Consider the following 23,863-nt stretch of genomic DNA (forward strand, 5'->3'; position numbering starts at 1 on the left):
CACACACACACACACACACACACACACACACACACACACACACACACATATATATATATATATATTTTTTTTTTTTAATTATAATTTTAAAAATTCAATAAAATAACAAATTTAAAAAAATTAAAAATAAAGTTTTTGAATTTAAAAATAAGAAATCTGTATTGGCTTTTTTTTGGTCCGCCAATAATTCAGTATCGCCGTTGAAAAATCATAATCAGTCGACCTCTATCTGTGATAAGAAAAAGCAAAGGAGGGGGAATGGGTCACAATATTTACAGAGCAACGGCCCGGACGCCAATACCCAATCAAGTTTCCATCTGGCCGGGGTGGCACAGGAGACCACTCCAAAGGCCCTTTGAGCCAGTCCGGCTTCATCCCGGCTCCGCCAGTGTAATATTCATGTCCACGCGGGTCCCCGTGCTAAGCAGTTTCCTATCACCGTCCTCCAACCCCTTCATCAGTGAGGTTACTGTGCATGAAATGACTGATGAATGACTCAGAGATAGGCTTAGCCATCCATATGTATGACATTATGCAAAACTCCTCCTGCATAACATTGGGATATTGCGCGGTGAATCAGCGTGTGGGATATACACAACTCGAATCTGTACAATCACGCTACATACACCCTTGCACAATACACACACACACACACACACACACACTAGGCCACTACGTTAAAGTGAACTGCGGCAATCTGACAGTGGAACATACTGCGGGTGGGGTTAGCCCCTTAACCTCGTTCCAAGTCTGGCAGCGATTCAAATTCGGTCAACTCAGAACTCGAAAAACACATATGCCGGCCAGGCTTAGAACTAATGGGCCTCGCACATGGTCAGAAACATCCCCACACACAGTCACAGGCGTATTTTGTGTGTTACTGCCCCCCCTTAGAAGGCCCGGCAGAGATTTGTCCATTAACATACAGCAAAAAAACAACTCGACTCAGCATTTCGCCCTGCTAAAATAATGATAATACTGTATTTTGAAGTAGATTAATCGATCGTTGACGGTCGACCTCATAACACTTCATAACTCCTACTGTGTTCGGGAGTGAAGCTTCGCAATTTCAGCCGTATGTGCGGCTTGTCTTATTATTAATGCTTGGGCTTATCTGCATTAAAAATCGCAAAAGCGCTCAATACCAGCCAGAAATCAGCCTCTCTCGCTCTATACCGCTACATAAGATAATGCGCAACACTTTTATGCTTCTTCTACTTCTGAATTAAACATGTGGGCTAGGAACAGTTTGTTCTGGTATAAAAAATAAAAACGAGGGAAATATTCCGCTTCCGGTCCCTCGAGCATCAGCGGCGAAACATTTCTTTACCATTAAATAGACGGCGCGTTTATTGACTTGCCGGGGAAATGGAGTCCGCTTCCTTTTTGTTTTTTAATTGGTCAAACTGACAGGCAGAGCAAGAGGTTCAGTTAGAGCTGGGTGTGAATGTCGATCTGTCTTATGCTATCGCTAGGCAGACTAGACGTGGCTCCGATCATTACAGGAGCTGGCTGGTCCCTCAGCGTGGAAGGCCAGTACAGCCTGGCACTGGGCCCAATACCCTGGGATGGTGCCAGCTGACCCCGCTGCCCTTCGCTCCAGCAGTGACGTTCCACCAACATGAACCGCCAACAGACAGTTGGAAAAACAAACAGATCTGGTCGCACTATTTCTCTCATCCAAACCCCAGCTCCAGCTCGGTCTACCACGTCGCTGGCCTCCCATATGTAAAAGAAAATAATGAAGAGAGAAAAAAAAGAAAGAAGGAAATGGAAGTAGGAAACTCTACCTAAGTCATTATATATGAGTCATTAACACCAAATGTGGTTTCAACAAGGCCTGAAGGCCCAAACATCTTGATAATACAAAATACAATTTTTACATAACACTGTGCTATGGAACGCCTGTGATGATGCACACGAAGACAACAAGTTACAGCTCGGTTCCTCGTCCTCCGCACGGCGGTCCGCTGGAGGACGTCTTCGAGCAGTAGCCGTGGTTATAGAACGAGTGTGACCATCTAGGAATGCGTCTAAAAGTTGTACCATGAAGGCGACATTGAACGGTACGTGTCCTTAACGAGAAAAAGTCTTTAGTGTTTGCAGTCCTGTGGATTAGTGGGCTACTAAACGCAGTCACATGGTCACTCTTCACGTTTCACTTGCTAAGATGAAATGGAGCAGTAAGCAGCATTGAAGATGAGTTACATTGTTACAATTTATTTTGGTAGACTGACTGACTTATCGAGATGCCGAGTCATTGACCAGCGCACTCAAGTCATCATTCCGCTTGTTCCTCAGTTACAGTTCAGTTTCAACACCTTCTTTTGTTTCTGTAGTTATTTTTTTGTGTAAAATTACCATAAGCGTAGCATGTCTATTTAGTATGCAGGGGGATGGGTGGTTGTTGGTGGACTCTCCACCCTGTCCTCAGCTCTCCCTCCTGGACCCTGTTGGTTGACCGCCCCTCTCTAGACGTAGATGGCAGTCCGGGAGATGACCGACCCATCCCGCTGTGACTCCATGTCGTCGTCGAGGTACATGCTGACCCCTCCCATCTCTTCGTTGTGCCGGTGGATGTGATAGGCTGGAACCATGCCCACGCTAAAGCTGTCGTAGCGCTCCTCTTCCTCCTCCAGGCTGTCGTCGAGGGCGTCAAATTTCCTGCGCTCCGCCTCGTCCATCTCGCTGCTCAGCAGGATGTCGTGGGCGGTGGGAGTGGAGCCTGGCGGGCCGTGGAAGTCGTTGACATTCTCCGCCAGCGCTCCGGGGTCGCTCTCGCGGTACGTATAGATGGGCCCGTTGATGTTGGCCCCCGTGCCTTCGTTCTTGTTGCCAGCTCCGCCGAAGAGGCGGGCTTTGTTCCCGTAGGCGCCAGGCTCTCCGTTGCCGGGGTAACCGCGCCGTTGCCGGCGACTGCGGGTCACCAGCACAGCAATCAGAGAGCTGACCAGCAGTAGGGCAAGCAGGCTGCCGATGATAGCCCCCGCCACCACGCCCGCGTTGGACGGGTCCACTATGGCCTCTGAAAAGGGGGGAGGAGAGGAGCAAAAGGTAGAGGGAGAGACAAAAAAAAATGGGGGGAGGAAAGAGGGGGTTGGTCGGTTTTTAAATGGGCCTCTTTCCATAGGAGTAGTGTTGTTGTTCTGGTGCTCTCCTGGTGAGATGCGGTCAGTGAGGTGGTGTCTCGATTAGTGTTGTAGCGATTTGACTGGGATTGATTCCTCCCCTTTAGTTGCAGTTTTTGTTTTTGAAGCCCCCCGTTGCCCATTTCTACGGTCCTAGTACGGTTGGTGTGAGCCAAGTTTGAGCCGGTCCACTCGTGTTTCGGTAGAGAAACAAAAATGAGGAACACATTTTGTGACCCACGATGTGATGAATCCCTGGTCTGAGACTTTGACCGAGGCGTACATCGGGCACAACAACGCAGAGACGAGAGACAGGAAAAGGGAAGTGAAAGGGGACTATCGAAGTGGAAATGACTAGCACACTGTGGTCATGCATGATGGAACTGAAAAATGGAACACGTCGACATACTGCTCTGCCCCCCCCCCTCGCACCTAATCGGTCAGTTAGTTTAACCCCGGGCTATGAGCGCTCCCCCACTGTAAACCAGAAACCAGTGTAAACGAAGCAACTCAACTCAGAGTCACACGAGGCTATAAGAGGCAAAAACCCACCTGCAGTTTGATCCATTCCAAAAACCAGACCCCATACAGGGCAGCTTGGAATGCACTGCCAAGACAGAGGGCTAGGGAGATGCAAGGCCCTGATGTCCATATCTAAATCTGGGTATAGGGAGGTGAAAACATCAAAGCCACAGCACAGGGAGAAACAGGACAGGGGTAGTTGGGAGTCAGGACTAAATTAACCAGAAAGGGGTAATAAATGTCAAAAATGATCACAGCGAGCTTATATCACCGCCTATATTACTGTCACTCATAGAGATTAGGGGGAAGGTGCACAACAGCCAACCTGAACCATCTTTTCCTGTTTCAGCGAATCACAATTTAGCGAACAGGAAAAAGGCAGGGGAAATAAAATGGACCTGGAATGGATGTTGAAAATAATGAGGAGTACGATTTCAGGTTCTTGCTGTACAGTACAGGTAAAGCACCCATATGTATAGAACTGTAAATATCCAATAATATTTATAAGGTTGACGCACTCAAGGCACTTAACGTGTCGAGAGGGAATGTACAGAGTTGGGCTGCCAGTGCTGTACAGTGTGAACTCTATCAATTGGGGTAAGAGCACCTTCTCAACCTCTGCATGCACGTTCACCTCAAATATTCCGCCCCGTCTCCCCCTCCCCTGAAAAGCTTGTGTTTCCATGACAATCTCAATCATTTAAATTTCAAGTAGTCTAGTCTGAAGCGACCGAGGCGTTTCTTCAAATCACCCCAATTCCCTCCCTCTCTTTCCGTGTTGGAAGCAGACAAAAACGAGCACACACACACAGTCTTTTTTTTTTTTACTCCTCAGTTTTCCTCAGTTCTCTACAGCCCATTTAATCCCCCTCTCTCTCCGGAGACGTGGAAGTTTCTAAACAATTTATTTCGGAGAACGCCGGGCAGATGTGCTTAAACTAACACACAGAGCTCTCACACACACACACAGAATTTAATTGCGGTGCTCTTTCTTCCCCCTAGAGGTGAGAAACGCTAGGAGGCATCCCCCCACCTCACCCCGGTGACATCCCCACCCTTAAGTCAATCTGCTTCCTCATCCACCGACGCCTTCTTCCCAGCTGCAGTCTCTACGCAGCAGTAACACCGTATTCACACAGACGGCAAGCACTCTTAAGTGGCCTTGCTGGCTGCTGTGAGGATGTGTCGACAGCACACAACAAGGCGGGGGTGGACTAGCGTAGCGCCGAGGGCGCCCCTCCCAGTCTGACACGCCACCACAACAACGTAAGCTAGGAGTTAATGAAAAGAAACGACTGCATTGCATGATCGTAAAATAAAAATACATCCTGGAAAGCAGATGGGTGAATCTGGATCGGGTATTGATTTTCCAGTGTTGGTGTCTGGCGGTACGTGGCTAGATGTAAACACACCGCATTTCATAGCTGCAAAGGATAAGCATCTTGTTAACGGCTATACTCTGCATACTGGATAATATAAACGTTGAGAGGTCCATCAACAAATATTATTGGGTTACCGTCTAAACACATCTGATGGTTTAGCTTACGGCACATCATTTAGACGCCAATGTTACAGTACACGAGGCACACAATTTACACATTTGTTAGCACCTGTTTGTCTTAAGACTCAAATTCATAACATGAATTTCTATTCTTAGATAAAGGACTCGGATTCTCAATCAGTTCTGCAACTACTGTACCAAGACTGCATTATACACAGGCATGCATTTCGAGACCAATTCTAAGTTGGACAAATCCTGCTGCGATGATTGAATCCAGGACCTTGGCTGTTGATAGAGCTCAACAAACCGACACACGGTGAATAGCAATGCTGCAATCGGCCTCAAAATGAGTTATTCTGTGTTTCCATGAGTCATTCACGAGGGGAAGCTGAAGGGACAGAGAACAGGAAAGAGCGAGAGAAAATGAAGTGTGTGTGGTTCCAGCTTCATTCTTCCAGTACAGAGTGAGGAGGCCCAAAAGCTGGGGTCGAGGGGGGGGGGGGGGGGGAGCAATCCCAGTACTCATCCTGAAGGATTTAGGGCACTGGGTCTTGCGTTGACTACCCATTGATTAATGATGGGGGATTATTGAGACAGATAGTCATCTGATGTGCCATAAGAGCTCACCCTCTGGCTAATTGAAAAAGGTAGCTTCATGACCCTGAAGGATTACAGAGCTATGCTCCTGCCTGAGGTTATGCAGATAGTGCAGCCTGTTTCTGCTGGGCCAGGCCAGGGGGCAGTTGCATTTACAAGCCTGTGGGGGAAAAATTAGGAAAATGACAAAGCACAAAATGGCAGGGTGTGAGCGGTTAATGCAACGGCAAAGCGTTCTGGCTTTTAGACTTTATCATTCAAATTGAAATGCAGCCGCTCGCAGGCAAGGCAATCATTGCCCTCTGCTTGGGTCTGTTAGACGTCTGGCAGTGGAATGACAAATCAGGCATATCATTCTGTCGCTCGTTGACGTCAAACGGCTGAGGCAGAGCGGGATTGGAATTGGGGGGGGGGGGGGGGGGTGTCTCTCCTGAGAAAGCCTGGCTGCTACCTCAGGTAGGGTTGGTGGAGAAGTTGACCACCAGAGTAAAATTGAAAATGTGGCCCAAGTTCAGTGAAGGAAGCACAAGGTGGTTGCTGACATTTGAATGAAAGACAAAGTCAACCTGACTAGTAAGTCATGAACCACCCATTTCCATCAGAAATATTTAGGAGATATACGGTGCATTCAGACCCCTCGACCTTTTCCACATTTTGATACATTTACAGCCTTATTCTAAAAGTGGATTAAATTAAATGTTTTTTTCATCATCAATCTACACAGAATACCCCATAATGACAAACAGCTTTTTTATAAATGTTGGCAAATTTATATAAGTAAATAAAAAACAGAAATACCTTTTTTACATAAGTATTCAGACCCTTTGCTATGAGACTCAAAATTGAGCTCAGGTGCTTCCTGTTTCCATTGATCATCCTTGAGATGTTTCTACAATTTGATTGGAGTCCACCTGAGGTAAATTCAATTGATTGGACATGATTTGGAAAGGCCCACACCTGTCTATAAGGTCCCACAGTTGACGATGCATGTCAAAGCAAAAACCAAGCCATGAGGTCGAAGGAATTGTCCGTAGAGCTCCGAGACAGGATTGTGTCGAGGCACAGATCTGGGGAAGGGTACCACAAACTTTCTGCAGCATTGAAGGTTCCCAAGGACACAGTGTCCTCCATCATTCTTAAATGGAAGAAGTTTGGAATCACCAAGACTCTTCCTAGAGCTTGCTGCCCGGCTAAACTGAGCAAATCGGGGAGAAGAGCTTTGGTCAGGGAGGTGACTAAGAACTCGATGGTCTCTGACAGAGTTCCTCTGTGGAGATGGGAGAACCTTCCAGAAAGACAACCACCTCTGTAGCACTCTACCAATTAGGCCTTTATGGTAGAGTGGCCAGACAGGAAGCCACTCCTCAGTAAAAGGCACATGACAGCCCGCTTGGAATTTACAAAAGGCACCTAAAGGACAACGACCATGAGAAACAAGTTTCTCTGGTCTGATGATACCAAGATTGAACTCTTAGGCCTGAATGAATTCCTCCCGTCTGGAGGAAACCTGACACCATCCCTACGAAGAATGGGAGAAACTCCCCAAATACAGGGTTTAAATGGACCAACCTTAGACATCAGCATTCCACCAGACTGGGTTAGCATGCAGAGCTTAAAGGGATAGTATGACATTTTGGCAACTAAGCCTTTTTTCTACTTACTCAGAGTCATATGAACTTAATGAGCATGTTCTGGTAGACTTCCAGTTATTGCGCTAATGCTAATTAGAGACATAAAAATGTCATCCATGAGTTCATCTGACTCTGGGTAGGTAGAAAAAAGGCTTAGTTGCCAAAATGTCATACTATCCCTTTAAGCTCTGCATGCTAACCCAATCGGTTGGTGCTAATGTCCAAGGTTTGTCAATTTTGCTAGTTCTTTGGGCTTAGTTCTTTGTAACACGCCTCTTCAGGCTACAGGCAAGGTTACTGGGTCACATTGGACTAGCACTGCAAACTACCTCCAGTACATCTAGTATCATTGGAGGCAAATGGGCAGATGTTCATGGTAGATATTCTCTAACTTGTTTATTTGTACCTTCCCGCCAGGCTCTCCATTGGGCAGGCTTAGCCTCTTTCTGAGCACCACGGGACAGTCTCTGATAAACCACCATGGCCAGGTGCCTGCCTCTCTCCTTATCTCCCTCACAGAGATGAAACCTCACGGTCTGGCAGTTCTCACTACAACCCCCTTAACAAACATCTGATAAATGGAGGAGGATTAAAATCGGCTCAATGGAGACGGATTAATCAAGATGTGACAATCAATTAAAGGAGGAACTTCCAGTGGCCTGCAGCCATTCCAGCCCTGAGGACAAAACCAGAACTAAGGTTACAATACTAGCACCGGGTTTATGTCAGCAGCCATTCAGTGCCAGCATTTCTCTCTAAGCTAGATTAGTTGATTATTCTTTCCCTGTGGAGGAAAGTCTGTGTAAGCCCAGAGGATGGCTTGCCTGAGGCAGTAGAGGAAGTCATGTGTGTGTGTGTACGCGCTGGTCCCTTCAGAAGTGTTCCAGTGCACAGTAAAAATGGACAGAGCCAGCTGGACAGCCCACAAAGGGAGGGGGGGGGGGTCAAGGGAGACAAGGGGTCGCGAACCCCCGCCAGGCCTTTGAAAGTCTAGCAGGAGTCATCTAAGAGTTCTATGGAATGTTCTGTTATTGTTTTTCCCCCTCTCTGCCGCTCTCTCTACGAGGACAGATCCAGCTGGCACCTCGTCGACACTAACACGCCATCTCTGGCACGTGCCCGCTGAGCAAGTGTCGAGCGAGAGACCGGCGCATTTTCCTCTCCTGTCAGCAGAATTCAGTTCTGTATTTTACTCAGAGGTCGTGGGTCACGTGACCGAGCACTCCTCTTTAAAACGTAGAGGAGAAACGTCATCTTCTACTTTGTGCTCGGCACCTCCGTCAACCCTCGCTACAATCACAACCTCAAAAGGGGTGTTACGAAAGCCACCCCCAGACAAATAGAGCTTGGCGCTTTCATCTGAAGTTAAAGGGAACAGAGAGTGCTTTTAAAATGGTTTCAGGAGTGAAAATGAAGGGAGCCGATTGCGTTTGTGCTACAATTGGTTTCATTTAGAAGAAGAAGAAAAAAAATGTCTGGCACCATCGCTTGGGATGAAACTGGAGGTTGGACCAGATTCTCTCAAGTACTTGCAAAGACGTGGTGCTGGTGGGAGTGCCAGCCAGCCCTAATACAGTGGTCACAAGGCAACGCTGCTAGCCAGAGCTCACTTCTTCCCCACCCCCACACGTTTCAGTGCCTACAAAGCACCTTGGAGAACAAAGGGAGACAATTCAAAATCTCTGAAAGGATTCCCACGGATTCTAAATGTAGGTTTCACAGCGTCTTTGGTGAGAACAAGTGCTAACTGCACTGGCTCCACTGATCCAAAAGGCAGCACCCGTTTTGACCAGGCAGAATCCAAATGTGACAGAGCACAACTGACATCTTGCAAACCATAACTGACGCCCAAGTCGAGGCTAGCCAATGTAAGGCTGTTTTTGTGTTCATTGGATCAATGTGTGAAAGCAAGAGAGGAGAAACCGCAGCATATATGAATACAGGAGAAATCTGTTGAAAGTGCATGCAGAGGAAGAGCGGACTCTTATTTTGAAGGGAAGGGGGGGGGGGAGAAAGAGATCCAGACCTACACTAAGGATGTTAGTGGGGAGAAAAGAAAACCCGGCAAACTGGCTCACACCAACTGATTTCCCGCATGAATAGAAAAACCCTTCCAAGAACCCCTAAAAGCCAAACCTTCACCCCTTTTAACCAGCTGTTGCCCAGCAGACGACAGAGTTAGCTGTGAGAGAGCGTTGGTCTCTCTGACAGTGTATATGATGGAAAAGACCCCTGTGTAGCTCTGATCCCTGTGTGTGTGTGTGTGTGTGTGTGTGTGTGTGTGCGTCCACAAAATGTCCGCACCTGTGTTCGCTCGTGAGCTGGAATGTGTGCATCAGTGTGTGTACATAAGACTAAGTAAGAGTACGCAGGCGGCGGTCACGTGCTCAGTGGGCTTGACTCACCGATGACCACCGTGGTGACCTGGTGCTTGCTCACTCCCAGCCGGTTCTTCACCTCGCAGACAAAGGTGGTGTTCACAGCCTCGTCCACCTTTCGCACGATCAGCTTGTTGTCGGCGATCTGTACCGTGTCAGGCATCCGACCGGACATGCTGTGGGGGGGGGGGGGGGGGTGAGAGAAGGAGGGAGGACAGAGATTAACGACTTGGAAGAAGCACAGCCTGGTGACGAGTTCCTAGCTGGTCCCATATTCAAGACCTCAACTGGAGGAGCAGGCTGTAACAGTCCAACCGCCGTCTGTCTATCACCGCCAGACGAAATTAAGACCATGTGGATAATCAACAAGAGAAAAACAAATTAAATATGTTTTTCTTTTCCATATAACCGATGCAGAGATACTTGTGTCCCCCATTAAGAGATGAAGGCAAGCTGCTGGGACCCAGAGGACGGGCAATATTGGTGCTGGAGCAGATCAGATTGGAATTGCTAATTGATTGTTTTTGGATGACTGACTCCCTTCTGTTGTCTGGGATAGATCGGGGAGACGCTGTCTACAATCGTTCTCCATCTCAGGGTAAATTAAGACCAAAACGGGTAGGGATATTCCTAAAGTCTGGGATAGTCATGAGATGGGTAATCACTGAGTCAGGGACTGCAATGGGAGGGATACTCCAAATGCCTGGGACTGTCATGGATACTCCAATCCAAAAGCCTGGGACTGCAATTGGGGGGACGGGGGTGGGACGGGGGGACGGGGGTGGGACGGGGGGGTACTCCAAAGATCAGGGGCCAGCTATGGGAAGATTAACTCACGCTGTCCAAGTGACGTTGGCGGGGGCAGGGTTGCCCGTGGCCTGGCAGGTCAGGACAGCGTCGGTCCGGCCAATGTACCAGTTGTTATCATAGCCCACTATGGACACAGTCGGGGGATCTGAGAAAGAAGGGGAAAGGAACAGAGAGAGTAGAGAGAGAGAGAGAGAGAGAGAGGAGAGGTGTTACTGTGAATTGGAGCGACCAAGTGAACACTGATTGCCTACTGGGGTGCAGGAGTGGGAGAAGCTTCAACACAGAGGTTTTCACAGCGAGACTTGTCCTACAAAGCATCACTGAAACTGAAACCTACCGTTGGAGGATTGCAGAGATATGACTGGGGACCGATGAGTCACGCCAGGTAAAAACAAACACAGGGAAGTCCCAAAATGCTTCAGAAATGGAGGTGGTGAACCACGCTTGTGCGATGAGTACCCCAACCTTGTCTGAGACCTGAGACCTAATGCAAATATTCTGTGCTTCCCCCCCCCCGCCCACTTGGTTGAATAAGACGGTTATTCAAACATTTTTTATTTGAGTAACGCCGAGGGTTAACAATCTTGTGGTCTGGGTTCGAAACACTTACACTCGACAGACAGCTTCATGGGGAAGGTCTGCGGCTTGTCCTGAGTGCGCTGGCTGATCATGCAGGTGACCTCCTTGCCGTTGTCCTCAGGCGTGGGCACCAGTAGGTACACGCTCCTCACCGTCACCGTGCCGTCCAGACCTTTTTTGGAGGTGGTGTTATCGGTGCCACCGACTTCTCCCATCCACTTGATGCTGGCTGCTGGCTTGCCGTCAGCCGCCTCACACTGGGCCACGACCACTGGTTTGCCGCTTGTGCTGGCTTGGACGACAACGGGGGATGCAGAATTCTTGGGTTTCGCTGAAAGAGAGACGGTAAGCGAATGCATGAGTGAGTTTTTTGTTGTGCATATACAGGAAGTGTGGTCCCTCCTAGAGTCTAATAAAAAGACAACAGTGCAAGAGAAAGGCAGCAGAGATTCAGCTGGCGAGGGGGGAAAGTTGAGGCCATCGTTGCGGCGGCTTAACAAGGTGGCCGCTTCAGAGCGGATGCGTTTCGTGACACCGCATTCGTTTGAGGACACCATTAGTCATCGCACCGGAGCCCTCTCTTCGCCGAGAGCAATTAGGGCGCAGACTGAAAGAAAACAAAAACACCAGCTGCTCACCAAGTATGACCAGATTGGTGGTGCCTTGCTCATTGCCGCTGGGGTAAGTGGCGTACTCGCAGGTGTAACGCCCGGCGTCAGCCATCTTGAGGCTGCTGATGGTAATGGAGGGGTTTGTCAAGGTGCCTTGGATGAAGCGGACACGCCCGTTGAAGGGCGATTCGGGGAAGCTCTCGCCGTATATGGGGTGAAAGACGGCAATGTTGTCCCTCTGGCCCTCCGTGGGCTCCCATATCCACGACACCTGCGTCCAAGAATGATAAGGAATTAAGAGGGTTGCAGGATGGCAGGCTATGCACATACAGTCTATACACATACAGTCTATGCACATGTCCAGTCGATTTCATGAAATAGCATGAATAACACCCACACTGACAGCATTTCAATGCAGCAACGTTCGACCACAACGGTTGCTACATTAAAACTCTGGAGAACATCTCTACAGTACTGTCCTTCCTTTTCAAAGAAATCAGAGGGCAATATTTAATGGTTCCCTGCGTCAAGGCCGACATGCACCGCAGGCTCTCTCCTCGTGTGTTATCTGGCTACCTGTGTGAGCTTGGTGTTTCCTCCGTCGACAAACTGACAGCGCAGGTCGACCGACTCGGTGGGGTACGCCTCCACCTCTGGTACCACCCTCACCCGCTGACACGAAGCAGCTGTGGATGGAGAGAGAAAGAGTGAGTGAGTGAAACACATATCAGCCTCTCCAGTTTCTGCCTGTGGCTCACACGTACAGAACCCCCACCCAACCCCCTCTTATAACCCATACTAATGCTGAGTGTAGTGATTGAGAAGTGCTCTGCCATTTGAACCAGAATTCTCCCCCGCAGGGAGACAATGGGGGCCGGGGGCTGTCAAAAGCAGCAATCAGCCAGTCTTCACAACCCCTCCTCCCCAAAACGACATATTAAAATCACTGGGATCAAAATAGACCTAGATCTAGTTTCAGGACATTATGCAGTGTGTAAAGCTCTCTCGGACTCAGGTATAACTACCACCTGGGCCATAATACTGAAAGAGAAATAACCACTTATCACTACAGACTGAGCCTATTATTTACAAGTATCGAAATGGAAGGCTCAGATTCACCCCTCACATCCTGATAATGGCTGTCTATGATTTCCAGTAAACCGATTTCCTTGTATGCCAGCGTTTTAGATAAACCAGATATGACTATAGTGGAACTTAAAAGGTGCATTCAGAGGTGACGCTGCATGCAGGAAGTAAACACAAAGCGGATCAATTTCCCCAACAACTAAGAGCGTTGAAGCGCGAAGATCAACTTCTCCGCCGTTTTGGTCCCGTAGCAGCGTAAAGCGCCCCCGTGCACATGCGCGGACACACCGTGTGACTGTGTGAGAGCAAAGTCTTGCATCTCTCTCATCTCAATATCTGCGGTGCGGTTTGTTGCGACGTCATCTCGCCGAGTGTGCCTTTAACCGTGCTCCGCAGTGCTGTGCATGAAAGATCCGAGGAGCACAGCCTTGAACCGGTGCCTACTGTAAGCTAAATTGACATGAATAAAAAGCGACAGATTAAGATCTCTTACGTCTTTCGTTCAAAGCACTTCAGTGTGAGCTGGCAAGCACGGAAGGAGGAGTTCCTTTGAAAAACAATGACTTCCAGCGTCAACAGAAAACAGGTATTAGATCCGAGTGAGCGCACCGTCGAAAAATCGGCTCGACAGTATCACAAAAGCGAGAGCTGTGCTTCAGCTCAATACGGGCTGACATAGACATATGTTGGAGAACAGCAGAGGAAAACCCACATCATTATGCCCGTTTCTTACTGGGCAGTACTGCACAATTAACCATAATATTTTATTTTTATTTTACCTTTATTTAACCAGGCAAGTCAGTTAAGAACAAATTCTTATTTTCAATGACGGCCTGGGAACAGTGGGTTAACTGCCTGTTCAGGGGCAGAACGACAGATTTGTACCTTGTCAGCTCGGGGGTTTGAACTCGCAACCTTCCGGTTACTAGTCCAACGCTCTAACCACTAGGCTACCCTGCCGCCCCATAATATCATGGAAATGTATATATTTGTTCTCCATTCTATAGTCCTGTGACACTCTTATCAAGGCTACTCCTTTCATGTAGACATTTAATCAAAAAGATTCCTGCATTAGTCAGGAATCATTAGGGTTCATTAGCATCACTAAGCAAACGGGAGTGAGCAATAGCCTATTGTCACTGGGCTCATTATAATAATATAATACACGCAGAGTCAACGTCATATACATCTTCCGGCTTGTAAAAGCAGCAGTGAACGGGAGAGAAAACACAATTAACACCTCAGCCATAAAATCAGTGGCGTTAACCACAGTGGGGCAATTACAGGTTTCAATGCAAACACTTTTTCCCTGCTGCCTAGTTGGCCAAAACGCTGACCTCGTATGTACAGTGTTGATTTGTTTCCCCAACTTCATCAAATGCAGTTTAGGTCAAAGTGAACGTGGGAAGAGAAAAAGCGGTCGAAATGGGAGAAATATTAAGAGGAAGCTTTACGACCTGGAGTCTGGGTCGTTTAAAGAGTGGGATCGGTCCAGTACGTGGAGCACCCTTGATAAACACTCCCGAACTAGCCAAATCAAATCCAATTGTACTCGTCACACGCTTCGTAAACAACAGGTGTAGACTAACAGTGAAATGCTTACTTGCGGGTCCTTCTCAACGTTGCAGGATTGGTCATCAGCACGTTAAAACGGCTGCTATCCACTGCAGCGACTAGTCAAGCGCAAAGGTATAATTACCGATATTTCTGCCTGAATGATGTAAAAGTGGCAAGTAACGGGATAAGGGGGGGGGGCTGGATTAGAGACAGAAGAATAGGTTCAGGTGCTGGCCGAGTTGAGGCACCCGAAATTAAAAGAGAGAGACCGAGGGAGGGAAAGAAAGCGAGAGAGAAGGAGGGAGAGGAAGATGGTGAGGGAGAGAGACACACAGAGAGGGGGAAAGAGAAGGAGAGAGAGCCAAGGCCCGCAGAGGCAGTACTAGAGGAGGGTGGAGAGCACAGGAACAGAGAAACTACAGAGGGAGCTGGAAGAATTGTATGTGGGCACTCTGTTCTTTCTTTTACACCAAAATAGATGAAGAAAGACAAAGCAGGAAAGAGAATCAAGTGCTGCTGTGTACTTCAGGCCAGAATGTGTCGAAAGCAAAGGCACTTTTCCCACCCGCCACTCTTTATGTGACCCCTGCGATGAGCGTTGGCGCAGTGATGACATCGCTGCCATATTAAAGCAGACCTCCGGTAGTGCCGGCCTCTTCGTCTCCCTCCTCCCTCCCTCATCTGAATCCATTAGCTCTGCAGGTACACTGATCACAGCCAAATGGCCATACTAGAGGATTAGGCTCTGGCAGCTAGGGTCATACCTCTCTTTCCCTCTGTCCTTCCCCTTTCACTCTCCCCATCCCTCTCACTTATACAAACACACACATAAAGGCAAACCGCAATACAGGCAGAGCAAACTCAGTAAACACACATCATGCAGAGACAAAGACACACACACCTCACAAAAGGACACACACAGAGAGAGACACACAGATTGGACACACACCTCACAAAAGGACACACACACACACACTCAGAGTGCCTCCAGCTGTTTCCCTCACTCTCCTGTCGATCTGACAGACACTAAGCAGACTGATCCTCTCAACTCTGGCTGTCACCGACTGCCGGCTAGCTCTTTCGCTCTCCACTGCACTCTTTTTCTCGCCTCCTCTTCATCTCAAGGTCAAAGCAGTGCTCCCTTCCATCTTCTCTGTACTCCCCAATCCTTTTGTCCCCATCTTTCTCATCTCTACCATTTTGCTCCGTGTCAGTGCGCCTCTCCATCTACCTCCCTTCCACTTTTCACTCCCAGGGTCTCAAGTCAGCTCTCTTTTACATCCAATGTCCTATCACGTCATTCACTCTCTTCTTAAGCTTGTAGTCTCCGACTCACTTTTTTTCCCCTCTCTCTTTGTGCTGTTCTCCTACCCCTCTGTGCTGTCTTTGTACAGGGAGGATGGTAATATGTGGAGTGTGTGCGCACACACTGCGATGCATTGGGAAAGTATTCAGACACTGACTTTTTCCACATTTTCTTACGTTACAGCCTTATTCTAAAATGGATTAAAGGAAAAAAAGGTAATCATTCCACACACAATACCCCATAATGACAAAGTGAAAACAAGTGTATACATTTTTGCTAACGTATTATACATACATACATACATACATACATACATACATACCATAGGGGCAAAAGTATTTAGTCAGCCACCAATTGTGCGAGTTCTCCCACTTAAAAAGATGAGAGGTCTGTAATTTTCATCATAGGTACACTTCAACTATGACAGACAAAATGAGAGAAAAAAAAATCCAGAAAATCACATTGTAGGATTTTTAATGAATTTATTTGCAAATTATGGTGGAAAATAAGTATTTGGTCAATAACAAAAGTTTCTCAATACTTTGTTATATACCCTTTGTTGGCAATGGCAGAGGTCAAACGTTTTCTGTAAGTCTTCACAAGGTTTTCACACACTGTTGCTGGTATTTTGGCCCATTCCTCCATGCAGATCTCCTCTAGAGCAGTGATGTTTTGGGGCTGTTGCTGGGCAACACGGACTTTCAACTCCCTCCAAAGATTTTCTATGGGGTTGAGATCTGGAGACTGGCTAGGCCACTCCAGGACCTGCTTCTTACGAAGCCACTCCTTCGTTGCCCGGGCGGTGTGTTTGGGATCATTGTCATGCTGAAAGACCCTGCCACGTTTCATCTTCAATGCCCTTGCTGATGGAAGGAGGTTTTCACTCAAAATCTCACGATACATGGCCCCATTCATTCTTTCCTTTACACGGATCAGTCGTCCTGGTCCCTTTGCAGAAAAACAGCCCCAAAGCATGATGTTTCAACCCCCATGCTTCACAGTAGGTATGGTGTTCTTTGGATGCAACTCAGCATTCTTTGTCCTCCAAACACGACGAGTTGAGTTTTTACCAAAAAGTTATATTTTGGTTTCATCTGACCATATGACATTCTCCCAATCTTCTTCTGGATCATCCAAATGCTCTCTAGCAAACTTCAGACGGGCCTGGACATGTACTGGCTTAAGCAGGGGGACACGTCTGGCACTGCAGGATTTGAGTCCCTGGCGTAGTGTGTTACTGATGGTAGGCTTTGTTACTTTGGTCCCAGCTCTCTGCAGTTCATTCACTAGGTCCCCCCCGTGTGGTTCTGGGATTTTTGCTTACCGTTCTTGTGATCATTTTGACCTCACGGGGTGAGATCTTGCGTGGAGCCCCAGATCGAGGGAGATTATCAGTGGTCTTGTATGTCTTCCATTTCCTAATAATTTCTCCCACAGTTGATTTCTTCAAACCAAGCTGCTTACCTATTGCAGATTCAGTCTTCCCAGCCTGGTGCAGGTCTACAATTTTGTTTCTGGTGTCCTTTGACAGCTCTTTGGTCTTGGCCATAGTGGAGTTGGAGTGTGACTGTTTGAGGTTGTGGACAGTCTTTTATACTGATAACAAGTTCAAACAGGTGCCATTAATGCAGGTAACGAGTGGAGGATAGAGGAGCCTCTTAAAGAAGAAGTTACAGGTCTGTGAGAGCCAGAAATCTTGCTTGTTTGTAGGTGACCATATACTTATTTTCCACCATAATTTGCAAATAAATTCATTAAAAATCCTACAATGTGATTTTCTGGATTTTTTTCCCTCATTTTGTCTGTCATAGTTGAAGTGTACCTATGATGAAAATTACAGGCCTCTCTCATCTTTTTAAGTGGGAGAACTTGCACAATTGGTGGCTGACTAAATACTTTTTTGCCCCACTGTATATATATTTTTTCCCCGATAAGTATTCAGACCCTTTGCTATGAGACACAAAATTGAGCTCAGGTGCATCCTGTCTCCATTGATCATCTTTGAGATGTTTCTACAACTTGGAGTCCACCTGTGGTAAATCCAATTGATTGGATATGATTTGAAAAGGCACACACCTGTCTATATAAGGTCCCACAGCTGACAGTGCATATCAGAGCAAAAACCAAGCTATGAGGTCGAAAGAATTGTCCGTAGAGCTCCGAAACAGTATTGTGTCGAGGCACAGATCTGGGGAAGGGTACCAAAAACTGTCTGCAGTATTGAAGGTCCCCAAGAAGTGTCCTCCATCATTCTTAAATGGAAGAAGTTTGGAACCACCAAGACTCTTCCTAGAGCTGGCAGCCCGGCCAAACTGAGCAATCAGGAGAGAAGGGCCTTGGTCAGGGAGTTGATCAAGAACCCGATGGTCACTCTGGCCGAGTCCCAGAGTTCCTCTGTGGAGATGGGAGAACCTTCCAGAAAGACAACCACCTCTGCAGCACTCCACCAATCAGGCTTTTATGGTAGAGTGGCCAGAAAAGAGCAACTCCTCAGTAAAAGGCACATGACAGCCGGCTTGAAGTTTGCCAAAAGGCACCTAAAGGACTCTCAGACCATGAGAAACAAGATTCTCTGGTCTGATGAAACCAAGATTGAACTCCTTTGCCTGATTGCCGAGAGTCACGTCTGGAGGAAACCTGGCACCATCCCTACAGCGAACCATGGTGGTGGCATCATCATGGGGATGTTTCTCAGAGGCAGGGACTGGGAGACTAGTCAGAATTGAGGGAAAGATGAACAGGGCAAAGTATAGAGATCCTTGATGAAAACCTGCTCCAGAGCGTTCAGGACCTCAGCCTGGGGGCGAAGGTCACCTTCCGACAGGACAACAACCCTAGGCACACAGCAAAGACAACGCAGGAGTGGTTTCAGGACAAGTCTCAATGTCCTTGAGTGGCCCATCCAGAGCCCGGGCTTAAACCCGATAGAACATCTCTGGAGAGACCTGAAAACAGCTGCGCAGCAAAGCTCCCCATCCAACTTGACAGAGCTTGAGAGGATCTGCAGAGTAGAATGGGAGAAACTCCCCAAATACAGGTGTGCCAAGCTTGTAGCATCATACCCAAGACGACTCGAGGCTGTAATAGCTGCCAAAGGTGCTTCAACAAAGTACTGAGTAAAGGGTCTGAATACTTACATAAATGTGATTTCTGTTTTGTTTATGAATTTGCAAGAATTTCTAAAAACCTGTTTTTGCTTTGTCATTATGGGGTATTGTGTGCAGATTGAGGGGGGGACAATTTAATCAATTTTAGAACACGGCTGTAAGGTAACAAAATGTTAAGGGGTCTGAATACTTTCAGAATGCACTGTATATAAAAAGAGACCATGTGAGAACATTAAAGAGTTTGTGTGTGAGAGAGAGAGAGAGATAGAAAATGTATTGTGTATCTGTGTAAAACGAAAGGAACAAGAACTGGTGTGTGTGTGTGTAGAGGACTGGTGATTGCAAGATCTGCATAATATACAATGTGATTCACTCCGAGTGAACCCTCCTCCCATAGCACCCTGGGTGGTTCTGTAGCCGTGCATCACGTCTGTGGAATGGCTCTCCAGCCCTACGGCTACAGCTCTACTGCCCAGCCCTTCTATGATAAATGTATGTGGGCCTCAGCACCTCACACAAACCTGCTAACATACCCCCAAACACAGTTATCCACACAGCCCATCTATACACACAGAAAATAAAAGAAGCTATTCATTTGGCTACAGACGCATGCTTCTAAAACATGCATGAATGAGGCTGTGCCTGCCACAGTATGTACATGCTCGTCTTCATACTTCTATATACAATTATTTAATCATTCCTCTTCACAAAAGCCCAAACACAGCCCCGCAGCATTCCAAAGAGTTAATAATTCATCCGCCTGGTTATGAGCGAGTTCTCCCGCTTATTAAATTATTGACAAGCAACATCTATACTGCACCTGACCAGGGGAGAGAGAGGAAGAGGATGTGGGAGGAATGAGATGAGGAAAAGGGTGGTGGAGTTGGATCGGGAGAACGCTGTGTGTGTGTGTGTGTGTGTGTGTGTGTGTGTGTGTCCATTTGTTTCGATGCCTTGTCGATGCCTTGTTGCCATGGACTCCACTGCTTCTGTCACGAGGGCCGCGATATTCATTTGAGAGCCATTAGAGTCGGTCGCTTGTCTGTCTGGCACACAGCACTGGAAGTTAATGACTGAATGGAACAGGCAGCGCAGAGTGAACGTCGGCTGACGGGAGAGCAGCACTTAAGACGAATGGAGTCCAGGTGCACACCGTTGCAACCCAGTGGCTTTGACAAGCTGTTTTGACGCACGTCAACAATCGTCCCTATTAAGAGCGGTCAACTACAAGCCAGACCCCCACCCATGTAAATGTCTTTGATAGAGGAGGTCTGTTGAAAGAATGGACGTCACACCTTCCTTCGAACAAATATGAAAGGGAAAAGATATGTAGGAGCTGGAGAAAGTGGAAGGGAGAAGTCCTTTTTGGACAATTGACATTGTTTGGACAATGCCTATATTCCATAGTGGGGAAAACCCAGCGAACCCGCCCCCCCCCCATTACCGCATGTCAAAGCCATAAAGAAAAGCCACACCACCACAATTACAGGGCACCCACTTCGGGTTTTTCTTGCCAGAAATCCCAGACTGTGGGCTTAAAGTTCCACAATCCATCCAAAAACGAAACTTCCCTGAATCCTGCTTGGGCTGTACATTATTTACAATGACAGTTTGTCTCTACGGATGTTACACCTCCCTTTGCCCTCAGAACAGCCTCAATTTATCTGGTCTTGGACTCTACAAGGTGTCGAAAGCATTCCACAGGGATGCTGACCCATGTTGACTCCAACGCTCCCCACAGTTGTGTCAAGTTGACTGGATGTCCTTTGGGTGGTGGACCATTCTTGATACACACCGGAAACTGTGAAAAACCCAGCAGCGTTGCAGTTCTTGACACACTCAAACCGGTGACCTGGCACCTACTACCATACCCCATTCAAAGCCACTCAAATATTTTCTCTTGGGCCATTCAGAGGGTTATTGGGCAACACACACAATCCATGTCTCAATTGTCTCGAGGCTTAAAAATCATTCTTTACCATGTCTCCTCCCCTTCAGCTACACTGACTGAAGTGGATTTAACATGTGATCTCAATAAGGGATCGTAGCTTTCAGCTGGAATCACAGGGGTCAGTCTGTCATGGAAAGAGCAGGTGTTCCTAATGTTGTGCACACTCAGTGTAGATCCGTCATGTGGCGAGGCAAAGACCTATTTAGCTAGGGATTAACGTCAGGCATGATATTTATTCCTGAATCTAAAGGGTTACCCGTATAATAAAACTAGCTCTGCGAGCGCGAGGAACAGCACCGGGTAGGGGAGGGGTTGGTTTCTAACACCGAATAGGGCAAGTTTCTAAAGAGCACACTACCGTCACCGAGCCACAGGCACCAGTGTCTACATTTATAGTCAATCATCACGGTAAGAAAAGCCACCCAGGAGGGGGAACGCGGAATTACATTAAGGGCAAGAGACGTATCCACTAGAATGAGAAAAGGCAGCTTAATCCAAGTTTGCATCATAGACCAATCACTCTCCTGAGCGCAGATGAAAAGATCCTGGGAAAGGTTCAGGCAAATACATTGACAAAGGTCCTTGGAGGTATATTCAGTCCTGCTCAGACTGGGCTTATTTCATTGTTACAGTTCAGACAGTAAGCCATTATTAAAGAAGGTTGATTAACAGAGTGCGGGTTGTTGCGTACTCACCCTCTCAATTGCCTGGCTATGGATTTTTGTACAACGCTCTTTATTATCTGGTAGACTTTGTAGACCGGAGTAGTCCACTGCACTCCATTGGGAGACGTCGGGTTATGTGTATTCTCTTGCCTGAGTGAGCGACCGCACAGGTTAGCCAACGTCAGTTGCTTTGTCTTTTAAGTAAGCAGGTTGAAAATACAGCTCAGATATTGCGCAATTGATTTTATTTTTTCTTCTTTTAATACGCGGGACCAATGTTCCGTCTTTTTCCCCCGCACTGAGCAAATTTCATGGCTGCTGAGTGCAAACTTCAACGTTGTGAGAATTCTGTGTTCTGTGCAACGTTTACTGTGAACACAGGCTGTACCCGCTTCAAGCTACAGTTTTAAACAGCGGCCAAGTAGGCAACCTGATCATAATAATGTAGGCCTACCTGAGTGGCCTACCATCAAAAACAATGAAGAAAATGCATCCCATAACATTTTAATGGAAACAGCCGTTCTATCATTCAGCCTACAGTAGCAGCCAATGTGGTGTTCAATGTGGGCCTACATTCCATGAGACTGAACGAAGAAAACATGCAGGGCTTGACATTAACCTGTTTAGCCACTTGTCCTTCAGACAAAGGCGACTGAAAATGTTGTGTTGTTTGATGCAAGAAACCACTTTACAAAATAAAATGTATTATTATTATTATTCCCATACCATTATTACAGAAAAAACAGACAAATTATTCTACTCTCTGCCTATTGGCTACTTAGCTTATTCAAGCCGGTCTCAAAATACAACACTGACCCTTTAAAGACAAAAAAAAAAAAAACTCTATCTGATTTGCTTTTCAAAGGTGTCTAGAAATGTGCACGTTTCGTGCTCTTGTAGGAAGCAATCAGTCCCCTCTTGCTGACGACAAATTATCTATAACTGGGCTAATAACTCACTAACTAGTAAAGGATATGAACAAAATGTGCACACGTGGCTTCATGCAGCTAATTCTATTTGATCTGGACTCACGACCACAGCTGTAAACACAGTCCAGTTCAAAGTAAAACGGCACAGATCCATATATGGCAACGATCTATTTGCATATAGGCCTACTGCAGCTCTGATTGGCTATACCGCACAGGTCTGTGTATGGGCGGAGTTGTGCGCAATAGAACAGTCTCGGGCAACTGCCCGCCCTCACACACAGCTTAGAGAGATCCTTGCATGGGACCCGACGGCTTGGAAACGATGATGATTCAAATAGCAGGTGATTCGCCCCAAGCAACCGGGCTATCCCTAAGGACGATACTTCACCTGATTAGCTTGAAATGGATAACGAAATGTGAGCAATGTAAACAGCCCCAGATGATGATGCCATCAGTTAGCTAGCTAAATACCAGGAGACTAATGTATTAAGATACTAAGGCCTCTGAATGGGATGCAACATCCAGTGAGTACACTATTCAATTGAAACAGCCTCCGTTTCAACTCCAGACAGCAGTCAAAGGTCACACTGTGCCCACCATTTCTTTTTTGTACGTTTAAACCCTTTTTTCACCCAAATTTCGTGATATCCAAATTGGTCGTTATAGTCTCGCCCCATCGCTGCAACTCCCGTACGGACTCGGAAAAGGCGAAGTTCTAGAGCCATGCGTCGACCCCGCCGAGCTGCACTGCTTCTTGACACACTGCTCGCTTAACCCGGATGCCAGCCGCACCAATAATGTTGGAGGAAACGCCATCCAGCTGGTAACTGAAGTCGGCGTGCATTCGCCCGGCTCGCCACAAGGAGTCGCTAGAGCGAGAGTTGGCAAGGACACCCCCAGCCAACCAAACCCTCCTCTAACCCAGACAAAATTAGGCCAATTGTGCGCCGCCTCATGGGTCTCCCAGTCGCGGCCAGCTGCGACACAGCCCGGGATCGAACCCGGGTTTATAGTGACGTCTCTAGCATTGCTATGCAGTGCCTTAGACCGCTGCAACACTCGGGAAGCCCTGTGCACACCATTTCTGTCAACTCAACAAACCTAACATGCATGCACAGTGTTTTCATCAACATGCCATAGGTATAGATTTGTGGACGTCGGATGTTTAGAACTCCGTCAAGGACGTTGCCGTAAGGGCAACACAGCGGTTCAGGACTGGAGCTGCATTAGAGCCAACCTGGTAGAGGTTTATCTCGGCTGTGTGTCAGGAGTTCTCACAAACACACAGGTGGCGAAATCGTGCCGGCTTTGTGACTTAAGTCCTCAAATTAGGGGTCTTGCTGCTTCAAAAAAAATGGCCTTATTGAGGGATTCACACCGATTAAAAATACCCAAATCTCTCGTCTCTGGCTTCTAGGCCGGGGCCGGGCTGCTCTCTCCCGTTGATTACATACATATCTGACTCTGCTCTGATCCCTGGATTTCCAGGATCACAGGCACAATCT

At 47.4% G+C, this 23,863-nt stretch overlaps 1 protein-coding gene across 4 annotated transcripts in view; it reads right to left on the reverse strand.

The window, feature by feature from the left end:
• LOC139373439 (poliovirus receptor homolog) overlaps window positions 1-23,863 on the reverse strand; it is an 80,528-nt gene that overhangs the window by 37,193 nt on the left and 19,472 nt on the right. For 3 of the 4 annotated variants that reach the window (XR_011627571.1, XR_011627570.1, XM_071113930.1), the window contains exons 2-6: window positions 12,334-12,443; window positions 11,785-12,028; window positions 11,178-11,477; window positions 10,595-10,712; window positions 9,785-9,933 (exon numbers count right to left, since the gene is read on the reverse strand). Coding sequence is in view for 2 of the 4 variants with exons in the window: in XM_071113930.1 (XP_070970031.1) it covers window positions 9,785-9,933; window positions 10,595-10,712; window positions 11,178-11,477; window positions 11,785-12,028; window positions 12,334-12,443 (921 nt within the window). In the remaining 2 variants the exon portion in view is untranslated. Of the gene's footprint in view, window positions 1-2,260; window positions 3,026-9,784; window positions 9,934-10,594; window positions 10,713-11,177; window positions 11,478-11,784; window positions 12,029-12,333; window positions 12,444-23,863 lie in introns of those variants that run through there. The other variant, XM_071113929.1, reaches the window with a different exon arrangement.

Source organism: Oncorhynchus clarkii, chromosome 18 (genome assembly GCF_045791955.1).
Source record: "Oncorhynchus clarkii lewisi isolate Uvic-CL-2024 chromosome 18, UVic_Ocla_1.0, whole genome shotgun sequence".
Taxonomy (NCBI): Eukaryota; Metazoa; Chordata; class Actinopteri; order Salmoniformes; family Salmonidae; genus Oncorhynchus; species Oncorhynchus clarkii.